This window comes from Salvelinus alpinus, chromosome 21 (assembly GCF_045679555.1).
Source record: "Salvelinus alpinus chromosome 21, SLU_Salpinus.1, whole genome shotgun sequence".
In the NCBI taxonomy this organism is placed as follows: domain Eukaryota; kingdom Metazoa; phylum Chordata; class Actinopteri; order Salmoniformes; family Salmonidae; genus Salvelinus; species Salvelinus alpinus.
In genome coordinates, this window is record NC_092106.1 from 4,537,829 (window position 1) to 4,552,654 (window position 14,826).

Below are 14,826 nucleotides of genomic sequence, written 5' to 3' on the forward strand. Positions count from 1 at the left end.
AAAATCTCTTAGTTATGTTGTGTATTTCACCATGGAAAGATGAACAGCATCCAAATACAACAATTTGTTAATCAATGTTTTTCAATGCAGAGACAAACTGTTCCAGAAATAAAATACTTCAGCTGAAACAGAATGCAATATCTGAAATTTGGCATCTATTTTGATCTAATTTTGAACGTAAAATATATATTGCTAAACATATGTGGTTGTGTTTAGTCCTTTTAGGGCTGGTGAATGTTGTGGGGGAAAACAAATAGTCTGTGTGTTCGGAACTCGCATCAAATTAAAGTCTGATAGTCTATTTTTAAAATGTTCATCTGGATTGATTCGCTCTCTTGGTTCCCTCACAGCTTGTCAGCGCAATCGCTGTGTTCTCCTGGGCAGCAATTAGTGGTGGAAGTAAGTCAAACTCAACAGCAGAGGGCACTGTTGGTCATCATCATCGTCATGTCTACGACCAGGGCTCGTATTTATAAAGCGTCTCAGAGTAAGAGTGCTGAACTAGGATCAGGTCCCTCCTGCAAATGTAATCTTATTCATTATGATCTAAAAAGGCTAAACTGATCCTAGATCAGCATTCCTACTCTGAGATGCTTGGTGCATACGGCTCTAGATTTCTAGGTTATCCAAACGGTGGGTCATTGGGGGTGCGATTGAAGACAATATGAATTTCACTGATTACTGGATCGCTCAGCCCATACTGAAAAGGGGCAATACTGCATGATGCACACTAGCTCTACCATGTACCATTGGGCTAAAGTTCTTCCTTGCTGTCATCACAAGAGTCCATGTATGAAGCTGCGTGTACACAGGCAGCCTAATTCTGATATTTTTCCACTAATCGGTCTTTTGCCCAAACAGACCAGCTCGTTTGGCAAAATTGGGCAAAGTATCAGCCTTTGAAAAGGATTCCATGTCCACGTCCAGTCTCTGTGACTTAATTATAGTCTGGTCGACAGAGACCTGCTGTGTGTCTTCTGTCTGATATCGTGACAGTGTGTCTCATACATGAGCAGAAGAGGGCCCCTCATACTCTCTGTTGTATATTGACAGCAAGTGTTTCCCTTGATTTAGGAACCGTTAGAAGATGAGAGGGAGAGAGAGGGGTGATTTTACCCAGGGCTCAGAGGACAGAGTCAGTCAGATAGAGTCTGATTGTGTGTCTCAGCCCTCCAGGCTTTGAAGGCTTACTACAGAGGAGTTTGAATACAGGGACCCTGTGAGAGTTCTACTCAGGGCTGGCTCTAGCCTCCCCCCCCCCCCCCCCCTCCTCTCTCTCTCTTGACGGTGGAGAGAAAAATATAGGTTTTAAAGTTCATTTTCTGCAATTCTACACATTTTGCCATGGAGCAGAGAGAAAATGTTGCCATTTTTTTGAACAAATTTCCTGCAATTCTACTCATTTTGCCATGGGGCAGAGAGACATTTGTTCAGTTTTAAAGCGAATTTCCTGCTAATGCAAACTTACCCTTTGTGAATTCTACTATTTTTACTCTCAACAGGAAGTTGAGACCCCGACTGAGTTCCTAAAAAAATATAAAAAATAAATGCCTGGAGCCGGCCCTGGTTCTACTATGGGTGAAAGATGACAACAGTTGCTGGGTTAGCTAGCTGTGACATTCCACTTCTAGGTTTATTACACTGCCTTTGTTGACAGAATGTAACCGTAGGGATTTCCCCTATGGTCATGACTTATGGTGCAATGTACAGTACATCACTGATGGTCTCTGCATCAATCCGAACTGATATTGAAGTTTTGGCAATATTGTCTGATAGACAAGTAGAAGGCTGAGAGGTTATATCATGCTAACTAGCACATGTTAACGCTACTCCTTGTAGTCCAAGGACATTACATGCTCTGTTTAAAGGCGAATTGGCTCTTGAAGCCAAAACGACCAAATACTCAATCTAAACATGAATCGATTTAGTGTAAGTGTAAGTCTGGAATCAGACAATCCACCGTGACGTGTGCTTATTGCAGGTGTATAAATTGTGAGACTGAGCATTGAGTGGCAGGAGAAATACAGTTGTGATGATGGTGACAGCCTTTATGTTAAGGTGTTTAGCCTTACACTGTTTTGCTTATCAGTGATATTGATATCTGTTGCTTGCATGTACAATGCCTTCAAAAAATATGAATGATAAATAAACACTAATATATCTTTAGATAAGTATTCTACCCCCTGAGTCAATACATGTTAGAATCACCTATGCCAGCGATTACAGCGGTGAGTCTTTCTGGGTAAGTCTCTAAGAGCTTTCCACACCTGGGTTGTGCAACTTTGCCCCTTATTCTTTTCAACATTCTTCAAGCTCTGTCAAATTGGTTGTTGATCACTGATACAACCATTTTCAGGTCTTGCCATAGATTTTCAAGCATATTTAAGTCAAAACTGTACCTCGCCCACTCAGGAATATTCACTGTTTTCTTGGTAAGCAACTGCAGTGTAGATTTAGCCTTGTGTTTTAGGTTATTGTCCTGCTGAAATGTGAATTAATCTCCCAGTTTCTGGTGGAAATCAAACTGAACCAGATTTTCCTCTAGGATTTTGCCTGTGCTTAGCTTCATTCTGTTTATTTCTTATCCTGAAAAACTCCCCAGTCCTTCTGGGTTGGCGCCCCCCCCCCCCCTTGGGTTGTGCCGTGGAGGAGATCTTTGTGGGCTATACTCGGCCTTGCCTCAGGATGGTAAGTTGGTGGTTGAATATATCCCTCTAGTGGTGTGGGGACTGTGCTTTGGCAAAGTGGGTGGGGTTATATCCTGCCTGTTTGGCCCTGTCCGGGGGTATCATCGGGTGGGGCCACAGTGTCTCCTGACCTCTCCTGTCTCAGCCTCCAGTATTTATGCTGCAGTAGTTTATGTGTCGGGGGGCTAGGGTCAGTCTGTTATATCTGGAGTATTTCTCCTGTCGTATCCGGTGTCCTGTGTGAATTTAAGTATGCTCTCTCTAATTCTCTCTTTCTCTCTCTCTCTCTTTCTTTCTTTCTTTGTTATATCTTTCTTTTTATATCTTTTTTCTATATCTTTCTTTCTTTCTCTGTTATATCTAGAGTATTTCTCCTGTCTTATCCGGTGTCCTGTGTGAATTTAAGTATGCTCTCTCTAATTCTTTCTTTCTCTCTCTTGGAGGACCTGAGCCCTAGGACCATGCCTCAGGACTACCTGGCATGATGACTCCTTGCTGTCCCCAGTCCACCTGGCCGTGCTGCTCCAGTTTCTACTGTTCTGCCTGCGGCTATGGAACCCTGACCTGTTCACCGGACGTGCTGCCTGTCCCAGACCTGCTGTTTTCAACTCTCTAGAGACAGCAGGAGCGGTAGAGATACTCTCAATGATTAGCTATGAAAAGCCAACTGACATTTACTCCTGAGGTGCTGACTTGTTGCACCCTCGACAACTACTGTGATTATTATTATTTGACCATGCTGGTCATTTATGAACATTTGAACATCTTGGCCATGCTCTGTTATCTCCACCCGGCACAGCCAGAAGAGGACTGGCCACCCCTCATAGCCTGGTTCCTCTCTAGGTTTCTTCCTAGGTTTTGGCCTTTCTAGGGAGTTTTTCCTAGCCACCGTGCATCTACACCTGCATTGCTTGCTGTTTGGGGTTTTAGGCTGGGTTTCTGTACAGCACTTTGATATATCAGCTGATGTAAGAAGGGCTATATAAATAAATTTGATTTGATTAACGATTACAAGCATACCCACATGATGCAGCCACCACCATGCTTGAAAATATGGAAAGTAGTACTCAGTAATGTGTTGTATTGGATATGCCCCAACATAACATTTTGCATTCAGGACAAAAAGTTATTTGCTTTGCCACATTTTTTTTGCAGTATTACTTTAGTGCCTTGTTGCAAACAGGATGCATGTTTTGGAATATTTTAATTCTGTACATGTGTAACGGATGTGAAATGGCTAGCTAGTTAGCGGGTACGCGCTAATAGCGTTTCAATAAGTTACGTCACTTGCTCTGAAACCTAGAAGTAGTGTTGCACCTTGCTCTGCAAGGGCCGCGGCCTTTGTGGAGCGATGGGTAACGATGCTTCTTGGGTGACTGTTGTTAATGTGTGCAGAAGGTCCCTGGTTCGCGCCCGGGTATGGGCGAGGGGACGGTTTAAAGTTATACTGTTACATTGATGCTGTTGACCCGGATCACTGGTTGCTGCGGAAAAGGAGTAGGTTGAAAGGGGGGTGAGTGTAACGGATGTGAAATGGCTAGCTAGTTAGCGGGTACGTGCTAATAGCGTTTCAATCAGTTACGTCACTTGCTCTGAAACCTAGAAGTATTGTTGCCCCTTGCTCTGCAAGGGCCGCGGCGTTTGTGGAGCGATGGGTAACGATGCTTCGTGGGTGTCAGTTGTTGATGTGTGCAGAAGGTCCCTGGTTCGCGCCCGTGTCGGGGCGAGGGGACAGTCTAAAGTTATACTGTTACACATGCCTCCTTCTTTTCACTCTGTCAATTAGGTTAGTATAGTGGAGTAAGTACAATGTTGTTGATCCAACCTCAGTTTTCTCCTCTCACAGCCATTAAACTCTGTAACTGTTTTAAAGTCACCATTGGCAAAATCCCTGAGCAGTTTCCTTCCTCTCCAGCAACTGAGTTATGAAGGACACCTGTATCTTTGTAATGACTGGGTGTATTGATTCATCATCCAAAGTGTAATGAATAACTTCACCATGCTCAAAGGGATATTTAAAATAAAAAATAAAAAACTTGGCAACATATTCTTATTTACAATGATGGCCTTGTTCAGGGGCAGAAGGACAGATTTTTACCTTGTCCGCTCGGGGATTCGATCTAGCAACCTTGCAGTTACTGGCCCAACACTCTAACCACTAGGATACCTGCCACACCTAAGGATATTCCATGTCTGCGTTTGTATTTTTTTTAACCTTCTACCAATAGGTGCCCTTCTCAGCGAGGCATTGGAAAACATCCCTGGTCTTTGTGGTTCAATCTGTGTTTGAAATTCACTGCTCGACTATGGGACCTTACAGATAACTGTATGTCTGGGGTAGAGAGATGAGGTGGTCATTCAAAAATTATTTTAAACTTTGTACACAGAGTGAGTCCATGCAACTTATTATGTGACTTATTAATAAAACGTTTGCTCCTGAACTTATTTAGGCTTGCCATTATAAAGTGGTTGAATACTCAAGGCATTCCAACTTTTCATTATTATTTTTGTTTTACTATTTCAAAAAACAAAATTCCTCTTTGACATTATGGTGTGTCGGCCAGTGACAGAACATCTCAATTGAATACATTTCAATTCAGGCTGTAACGCAACAAAATGTGGAAATTGACTTGTGAATACTTTCTGAAGGTTGTGTATAGTGTCAGAGAGAACATACTTTTTACTTGTCTGAACTGCAGTGTACACGCTGCAACAAGAAGCTGAATTGCAGTTAGTGTTACAATGATTAGATTATCAGAAATATCAAAACATGTTATAACAACATCAATCATGTTGCCCTTTATTGTTCATGTCTCCAGTGTATTATTTCTGTGCTCATTGATTTCCATATTTTAATGCACCACCTAGTGGCCACATTGGGAACACATTGAATGTTTTTTTTGAGTACTTCCATACTTCTCTTCCCATCATCTTACATCTGGGGTGTATGCACTAATTACCAAACGGGAGCAAACGGGCCGTGACAGGGAGGGACTAACCTGAATTTGTCCAAAAATAATTGCTTGTTTTCGTTGAAAAAAAACAGTTTTTTTAAGATGTGGACTAATACTGTTTCTCTCTTATTTAGAGTGTGAGTCTGGAGGGGGTGGGGACAGTAGTTGGGGACAGTAGTTAGTTGTTTTTCAAGAGCACTTATTCTGTTTCTCCGAGTGGGGTCCTTTTATAAAGCCTTTGGTTTATTAAGCAATTCTGAGCAGCACTGCAGGAATGACACTTAAGGTACTGTTACTGAGTACACTTGTTTTCAATCACACAATATTTTGAAATGTATTGAAACCATATACATATGCTTGAAAGATAGGAACTCATCGTTGGTAATAGCACATTTTACAGCCATACAAATGCAGTACAGAAAATAACAACATTTAAATGTAGTTATCTTCTTTAGCCTCCCACCATAATAAAAAAAAACTGTGCTTATCTATCTATGTCTCTGTCTAACAAAGCTGAGGACACACACACACAGTGCTTTTGTTCATGCTGGGATCCTGAGTGCTGTGGTTCAGAGCAGGCAGGCAGCTGAGCCCAGTCTTGCAGTCTTGTGCATTCTCAGGGACGTGCCTGGAGTGGACAAATCATGCTCATTGGGTGGGAGAGGGACTCAGCGCTGTACCCAAGATGAAGGAGGAGAGGAGGAAGACTTCCTCGACAGAAGACACAGCCATTCCTTCGCAATTCTCACTCTTTGGCCTCCTCCTTCTTTTCCAGGCAGGTAAGTGAACACTTTCAAACTTCATGATTTACTTTTTTGGGGTAACACAATGTGGTAAAGAACTAGTGGCTGAATCAGGAAGGAATAGATAGTTTGAATGACTATATATGTGACTATATTGGCAAATATGTTTATCACATGGTCGTCAAGTAATATGTGATAAGGCGATCGAGAAGATATTTGAGATTTACACAGCTTTGGATATTTAAATTCACCATTTTTTTTTTTTTTACATTGTTTCGTTAGCAAATTCATTTGAAAATATATATTTTTTTGATAATACATGATTTGGTTGTAACCATTGTTCCTTTATGTGCTTGATCAATCCATTACATATTATGTTAAAGTAGGCTAAGTGCCGTACAACATATTTAATTGGCCCAGGCAGTGAGAGTTGTTTTGTCCTGGTGTACCCTCTTGTGTGGATTAGCTCGAAGGCACAGGTCTATTCGGCCATACAGCTGTAGTGAAAAGAGCCTGGCTGAGCTGAGCTGTTGTTGGGATGTAAGTGGGTGAAGCATAGGTGAAGAGTTATGATATTACGAGAAGAGGCTTTGGGGGACTTGGAGTTGGAGCCCGGGCGAGGCAGTGGTGGTGGTTTCTCTGCATTAGGAGCCTGGCTCAGCCTGCTTCTGCTGTGTAGCTGTGTGTTATGTCATTGTGGCCATCCACTATTAGCAAAATCACTGAGCCCTTGTGTCTCCTACTTCCACAATCACAAAGAGCATGTCTCTCCCAGTGTTTTTTATACCACGGGAGGGAGGAAATCAGTCCAACAATCCTGGCCTTTGTCTGCCTCTCCCTGGCAACCCCCTTCAGGCTGAAAATTGTTACCACAGCGATCGAGCGATGCCATGCAGACACGCTACAGGGAGCAGAGCTGTGGCCGAGGAGGGTCGGTGCCAGATGCTCTCCCTCTCTCTCTCTATTGCCACAGCATGACATGCAACAGCCCATCCGTTAAGTACAGCGCCCGTAAGTAGCTTTAGCCTATGGCTACATGTGGTCGAGGATGTGGTGACTTATAGGAAACTCCACTGTGAGCATAATGGCGTTACTGTGTGTGGTTTCCAGGGCAAAACGAGACGAAAGGATGATATGCGGGTGATGTTGTAAGCCATCCTCCTGTATGCTCAAGGGGGATCCATTAATGGTACACAAATCAAAACAGATGTGATATGTTGGGCTTGTTTGGAGAGGGTCTGTCCTGTTATTGAACTTTCGCTGAATAATTGATTGCGGTAATAATGAGGAGGCTTGAGGGCGTCGTTTTCACTTGTAGATTTAATTGGATTTTTTGAGTCGTCTTGATTTCGAAAGTCCGCTTTTAAGAATAAAAGTTCAATCTACTCCTGGACTAATATAGGGAATGGAGTGGAAAATATAGACCCATATCTGACTTTATTTTATACTGTATATCTGTGAGAGGCATATAAATACATAAGAGAAAACATCAGAAAGTTCCATACTCTTTATTAAGACCTACTAGACCAGATTCCTCTGCTTGTAGTGAATGTGGTGACAGTAATCAACCACTTACAGCCATCAAATCGTCCTGCATGCATGCGATCACTATATCCTGCACTGTATAGTCCGCCACAGTGTTCACTGAACGTCGTGTGTTGGGCTTTGTCCATGCAGTCAGAGTGGCCGGCGTCAACATCACCAGTCAGGCTCATCTGGTCCGAGGCACGTTGGGTGGAGAGGCCCTGCTCTCCGTCAGCTACACCAGCACCAGCTCCGACCAACCGGTCATCAAGTGGCAGCTGAAGAGGGACAAGCAGCAGCCCATCACCGTAGTCCAGTCCATAGGCACCAGCGTCATCGGGAACCTGCGGCCCGAGTACAGGGACCGCATCGTGGTGTTTGAGAACGGCACCTTGCTCCTCCACAACCTGCAGCTGTCTGACGAGGGGGCCTATGAAGTGGAGATCTCCATAACGGATGATGCCTTCACTGCGGAGCGCAACATCAACCTCACCGTAGACGGTAGGAAAGTTTCCTCTGTAGCTCATTTGGTAAAGCATGGCGCTTTCGACGCCCGGATAGTGGGTTTCGATTCCCAGGACCAGCCATACATACAATGTATGTAAAAGATTTAGGCAAGCATGACTGTTAGTCGCTTTGGATAAAAGCGTCTGCTAAATGGCATTGTAATTGAGATTGTATTTACAATACGGCTCAGGCTACCGTATTAAAATAAACAGTCCAGCAACTGACCAACTATTCACCTTAGTGAACTTACATCACATAATGCTTTTCCAGACTGAGGTGTAAGGTTAAAAAGTGTGGTCACACATTAAACAAAGTACATCTTATAGCAGCCTTTATAAGTTCTTTCTAAGGCCTACTTTAAAGAGTAGGTAGCTTGTTATTTGTTCACAAATCCTTTACTGGGATAAGCATACTATCTAAACAGTGGAATACGGTTTATGTCACATGTAGTGAATCAATTTGACGTGTTGTGTATTGTCCCCACAGTACCTGTGTCCAGACCCTACGTCCAAATGATAGCCTCCTCCGTGCTGGAGTTGAGTGAACTCTTCACCTTACACTGTTCCCACGGCGATGGCACCAAGCCCACCTATGGTTGGCTGAAAGGGGGAAAGGTGCTGACCAATGACTCGCGCCTGCTCCTGTCACATGACCAGAAGTATCTGACCATCGCCCGGGTGCTGATGTCAGACGATGACATCTACAGCTGTACGGTGGATAACCCAATCAGTAGCATGAGGAGTGTGCCTGTCAAACTCACCGTCTACAGTAAGTAGAACTACAGTCGCAGTACTTTCTCCCTAGTAAGGATATTTATCTTGATTGCTTCAACATGTACAGTACCAGTCAAACGTTTGGACACACCTACTCATTCAAGGGTTTTTCTTATTTTTTTTAACTATTTTCTACATTGTAGAATAATAGTGAAAACATCAACACTATGAAATAACACATGGAATCATCAAAAAAAGTCTAAATATATTTTATACTTGAGATTCTTCAAAGTAGCCACCCTTTGCATTGACGACAGCTTTGCACACGCTTGGCATTCTCTCAACCAGCTTCATGAGGTAGTCACCTGGATTGCTTTTCCAACAGTCTTGAAGGAGTTCCCACATATGCTGAGCACTTGTTGGCTGCTTTTCCTTCACTCTGCGGTCCAACTCATCCCAAACTATCTCAATTGGGGGTTGAGGTCGGGTGATTGTGGAGGCCAAGTCATCTGATGCAACACTCCATCACTCTCCTTCTTGGTCAAATAGCCCTTACACAGCCTGGATGTGTGTTTTGGGTCATTGTCCTGTTGAAAAACAAATGTTAGTCTCACTAAGCCCAAACCAGATGGGATGGCGTATCGCTGCAGAAGGCTGTGGTAGCCATGCTGTTTAAGTGTGCCTTGAATTCTAAATAAATCACAATGTCACCAGCAAAGCACCATAACACCTCCTCCTCTTCTATGCTTTACGGTGGGGACCACACATGCGGAGATCATCCGTTCACCTACTCTGCGTCTCACAAAGACACGGCGGTTGGAACCATAAATCTAAAATTTGGACTCATCAGACCAAAGGACAGATTTGTCAGCAATGTCCATTGCTCGTGTTTCTTGGCCCAAGCAAGTATTTTCTTCTTATTGGTGTCCTTTAGTAGTGGTTTCTTTAGAGCAATTTGATCATGAAGGCCTGATTCACGCAGTCTCCTCTGAACAGTTGATGTTGTGATGTGACTGTTACTTGAACTCTGTGAAGCATTTATTTGGGCTACAATCTGAGGTGCAGTTAATTGCCGATTTCTGAGGCTCTAATGAACTTATCCTCTGCAGCAGAGGTAACTCTGGGTCTTTCTTTCCAGTCCTCATTTTCTGGCAGTCCTCATTTTCTGGCAGTCCTCATGAGAGACAGTTTTATCATAGCGCTTGATGGTTTTTGCGAGTGCACTTGAAGAAACTTTCAAAGTTCTTGAAATGTTCCATATTGACTGACCTTCATGTCTTAAAGTAATAATGGACTGTTGTTTCACTTTGCTTATTTGAGCTGTTCTTGCCATAATATGGACATGGTCTTTTACAAAATAGGGCTATCTTCTATATACCACCCCTACCTTGTCACAACACAACTGATTGGCTCAAACGCATTAAGAAGGAAAGAAATTCCACAAATTAACTTTTAACAAGGCACACCTGTTAATTGAAATGTATTCCATGTTACTACCTCATGAAGCTGGTTGAGAGAATGCCAAGAGTGTGTAAAGCTGTCATCAAGGCAACGGGTGGCTACTTTGAAGAATCTAAAATCTAAAATATGTTTTGATTTGTTTAATCTCTTTTTTTATTGGTTACTGCATGATACTATAAGTGTTATTTCATAGTTTTGATGTTTTCACTTTAATTATAAAATTCAGAAAATAGTAAAAATCAAGAAAAACCGTTGAATGAGTAGGTGTGTCAAAACTTTTGACTGGTACTGTACCTGTCAGGGAATAGTTGAGATGCAAGTTCATTATGAAGAAACTGAATTGCTGCAAGGTTAGAGGGAGAGACAGAGACAGACAGAGACAGACAGAGCAGTGAGAGAGAAAGAGAGAGAGAGAGAGATAGAGTAATCCAGTGAAAAGCTTGAGTTACTTATGAGGGCCAGTAGATAAAGGAAGCCGGTGGAGCTGAGGTCTTGCCCCAGTGGAGCATACTAATCCTTACTACATTTTCCCCCAACTGAGACAAGCGCTGTGTGACAAATGAAATTCTATTCCCTTTATAGTGCACTACTTTTGACCATGATCCATAGGGCTCTGGTCAAAAGTAGTGCACTATATAGGGAATAGGTTGCCATTTGGGATGCTACAACAGTGCGACGAGAGATCAGCTAGCCCCGTAAGGGTCCTGTATTCTCTCCTTACATACAGCCCTGTACAAAGCCTCAAAGCAGCACCTTTCAATCCTAGCTTTCACACACAGACTTGGCTGGCACAGCTAGTGATGGAAAACCTTCCAGATATGTTTGCGCTGTCTTGCCAACTCTTATGGTCATTGTTGCGCCAAACGTCAAAGACAGCACAAACAGATCCAGTTCCAGACTTGGGAGAACCTAGCATTTTTACTCATTCTGAAACGGTTCCATTTTATTCGATGTTATTGTGGCCTCCACTAAAAGTTCTACAGTGGAGTGTGTTACGATAAGCCTATAGTAGAGAAAGAGGAGAGTGTAGCTAATTTCCCGAGCCCGAGAGGTGATATCTTTGTCTAGTCCGAGTGGAATCTTTGCTCGTACAGTGGCGAAGTGTTTGCGGTGTTTGAGAAAGGACTACTCTGTTAATCATGGGCTTCGTTCCTTTGCTAGGACGGAGTTCCCTGTATATCATCCTTACCACCGGGGGCATTTTCCTCCTCATCACCCTGGTGACAGTGTGCGCCTGCTGGAAGCCCTCTAAAAAGTAAGAGTTCCACATTGTGCCTCCATCTCCCCATTCTCTTTGATACGTTTCGAGGACCAGAGTTAAGCACTAGGCAGGGAGCAGCCGGCTAGAACCGTAATCCCCTGGCCTATAGCTCTCGACTACTCTGCAGTCCTGTAGGCGCATGTCCAATGTTACACTAAGGTTCTGACACTGATAGCATCGTGTGTGGGAGGGATTATATCTCTGTTGTTTACAATGCAGTGATGATGGTATCCCACTAGCCTGGTGCCAGAACTATTTGCGCCGTATAGCCTACTCCGATGGTTGTTGTCAATGTTGTGGCTATACAGCACAAACAAATCTGGGACCAGGCTAGAATTACACTATGTGCAGTATTTTAAGAACAATTGTGGTTACATGTTCTCGGGGAGACAGAATGTAAACACTACACGAGTATGCATGTGAAACGCTCATCTCGTATTTGTCTCTCATTGGGGCTAAGGAAGAAGCGGCGGGCTGCCATGGCAGCCATGTTGCAGAGATCTCCAGTGTATGTAGAGAGGAGTGACATCAGTCACGGGGGTAAGGGGAGAGAGGGATGTGAGCTTTTGACAGTGCTTTTTGAATGTGTGATGTTCTTTGTTCCCCACGCTCATTTTTTGGTTTATTTATTCTTCCTATTACAGATATTTCAATGCAAAGCTTTTTAGATGGATAGATTTCATGGCAAAGTTATAGTCCAAGCACATTTTTTGCAGAGTAGGCCTACACCACAGTAGGCTGCTGAGGGGAGGATGGCTCATAATAATGGCTGGAATGGAGTAATGGTAACCATGTGTTTGATGGGTCTGATACCATTCCATTCATTCCGTTCCAGACATTACTATGAGCCGGTCCTCCCCAATTAAGGTGCCACCGGCCACCTGTGGCCTACACACATTTCTCAGTTTGTACAGTTGTTCACACATTCTTTAATTTGCAGTTGATGTGGTGCCAAAAACAATAGCCCATGGAACCTATGGCCGTAGGAGCCCAATGGCTCTTTATGTTGTCAATGAAGATGTAAGTCACAGATTTTTCAATTACCGAAGACTAGTTTATTTTTAAGAATGTTGCTAGTTTTCCCATCATTTTTATCTGCCTAACTGTTCCTTCATTGTTGTTATTCCAGGAGAGTCTTGAAGGTGAGGATGATTGTTCAGCCAACTCCATCAGCCCCTCAGACCTCGCCCCGCCTGGTTACCCCAGCCCCCTCCCACCATCCTCCCACTCACCCGAGGCACCCACCCGGCCCGTTCGCAAATACCCTCGTACCCCTGTGCCCTCACCCCCTGCCACCCCACTCAAGCCCTCAGCTCCACCCCCTGGATCACCTCCACATGTCCAGAGCTCAGGGCGTAAACTCCGCCCTCCTGTGGGCATCCCCACCAATCAACAGACAGAGGAGCCCCCGGCTACCTCAGAGGCTGACGACCGGGATTAATGTCTCAATGACCACCCTCACTCACCTATCACTGCTTCTACTGTAGAATTCATCCACATCTAACCATGGAAATGTGTCGATTATCTTGTCTGTTTGGCTGGGTTTTGGTGTAAAGATATTTGCTGCGCCAGGATCAACTGCTCTGATCATGGTTTCCCTATACCCCTGGGAAAAATGGTACGTTGTTCTTTTTTCCCCACCAAGGTTTAAAAACATGAAACATCATCCATACTGCACAACACTGCTTTGAGCTTGGTTCAGGTGTGAATCAACTTGGACCAATGGCCTCCATGTAGCCTGACTCTCGATCACTTTGCGCTTTAGCCAACTCCTCTCTGCTGTGGTGACAATGATAGTCAGAGGAGTGAGCTACAACACATACAGATCTGGGACCAGGCTAACCCCCATGGCTATTCTGGTGAACTCATGTAACAAACAGTATCCACCAATAATTTTTTGGGGCAGTCAAATCTCCAAATATGGGAGTTGCCACATGGTAAGGGGCAAGGGGGATGTAAGTAGCCACAGTCAATTTACACTGGGATCTGGATATGTTATTACTTGAAAATTAGGGTAATGATAATGCGTCCAATTTGTTTGATTTGCTACTTCCAGTAGAGGTAATGAGGAAGGGGGTTTCACAGAAACTGCCATCCTAAGCCTTGGACTCGTTATGTACATATGTCAATAGTGTATGTGGTGTTCTTAGAATTGTTTTTAGGAACTTTTGCCTCCAAATACATTTTTTCAAATAACATTTCATCCTAAAACCGTGTTTCTATTAAATGTGTCAAAATGAAGTATGACATTTTATAGCCTAAAAAAATTGAACAATAAATGCAATGTTGGAAAATGCCTCTAACGTAAAATAGTTTTACTTGAACCTGTATACCAGCATAAAAACAGTTATTTCTATTCAATACTGTGAGGCGTGTAATATGTAAGACTTTTATTTTGATATTCTATTTGGTTCCTCCTGTAAGGGCTTCTGGGTAGAAGATTCAGAGCTGCCATGATATAGTGTGTGGGCTTGTTGCTATTCCCCTCTCCCCTTTTTATTTCTTTATTTCACCTGATAAGTTATGCAGTCTCAACATTAAGTTTGCAGTCTAATGCAAAGACGATTGAACACTGTGTCAGCTTCTCCAACTGCAAGACCTACAACCCCACAGATTTACAGTGGCATACAGTGGGGCCATGAGCTGCATGCCAGACTGCAAGTCCGTATTGTGTCCAGTAGGTGATGCCCAAGCAAAAGCTGAAGGTTTGATGGATTTTTATTTTATTAGGAATTCTTTCAGCTCTCAAAAGGCTAGTGTTCCAATAGTCCTTAAGAAATGTTAAAAAATATATGCAGAAAATGTGAAAAACAACACAACCTAAGTAAAAAACACAATACACACAAACACAAATCCCTAGTACCTCTCTAATCATAGCCTAGCTCTCTTGAATGTTATGGGGTGGATACGTCTAATCAAACTGATGAGACCCCTGGGACAACTACTGTGTTTTAAATGGAGACCTGCACTCTTAAC

General features: G+C 43.3%; 1 protein-coding gene across 2 annotated transcripts; it reads left to right on the plus strand.

Annotated features, from left to right (window-relative positions):
* Window positions 1-6,230: 6,230 nt before the first annotated feature.
* Window positions 6,231-14,146, plus strand: hepacama (hepatic and glial cell adhesion molecule a). 2 transcript variants are annotated; one of them, XM_071356569.1, is made up of 7 exons: window positions 6,231-6,420; window positions 8,062-8,409; window positions 8,902-9,183; window positions 11,751-11,844; window positions 12,311-12,390; window positions 12,791-12,870; window positions 12,980-14,146. In XM_071356569.1, the coding sequence occupies exons 1-7, from the start codon at window positions 6,327-6,329 to the stop codon at window positions 13,289-13,291; spliced, it is 1,290 nt and encodes a 429-aa protein (XP_071212670.1). In that variant the 5' UTR covers window positions 6,231-6,326; the 3' UTR covers window positions 13,292-14,146. The 2 variants fall into 2 exon arrangements, with proteins under 2 accessions (XP_071212670.1, XP_071212669.1); XM_071356568.1 differs by lacking the exon at window positions 6,231-6,420 and adding an exon at window positions 7,083-7,395.
* The last annotated feature ends 680 nt before the right edge of the window (window positions 14,147-14,826 follow it).

What these genes read in the sequence shown, in the direction of transcription:
- hepacama (XM_071356568.1), top strand. Translation starts at nt 7,275, where the DNA reads ATGCAGACACGCTACAGGGAGCAGAGCTGTGGCCGAGGAGGGTCGGTG. An exon ending in ATCCGTTAAGTACAGCGCCC is followed by an intron (nt 7,396 to 8,061) that starts GTAAGTAGCTTT and finishes TTGTCCATGCAG; the next exon opens with TCAGAGTGGCCGGCGTCAAC. An exon ending in TGCTGGAAGCCCTCTAAAAA is followed by an intron (nt 11,845 to 12,310) that starts GTAAGAGTTCCA and finishes ATTGGGGCTAAG; the next exon opens with GAAGAAGCGGCGGGCTGCCA.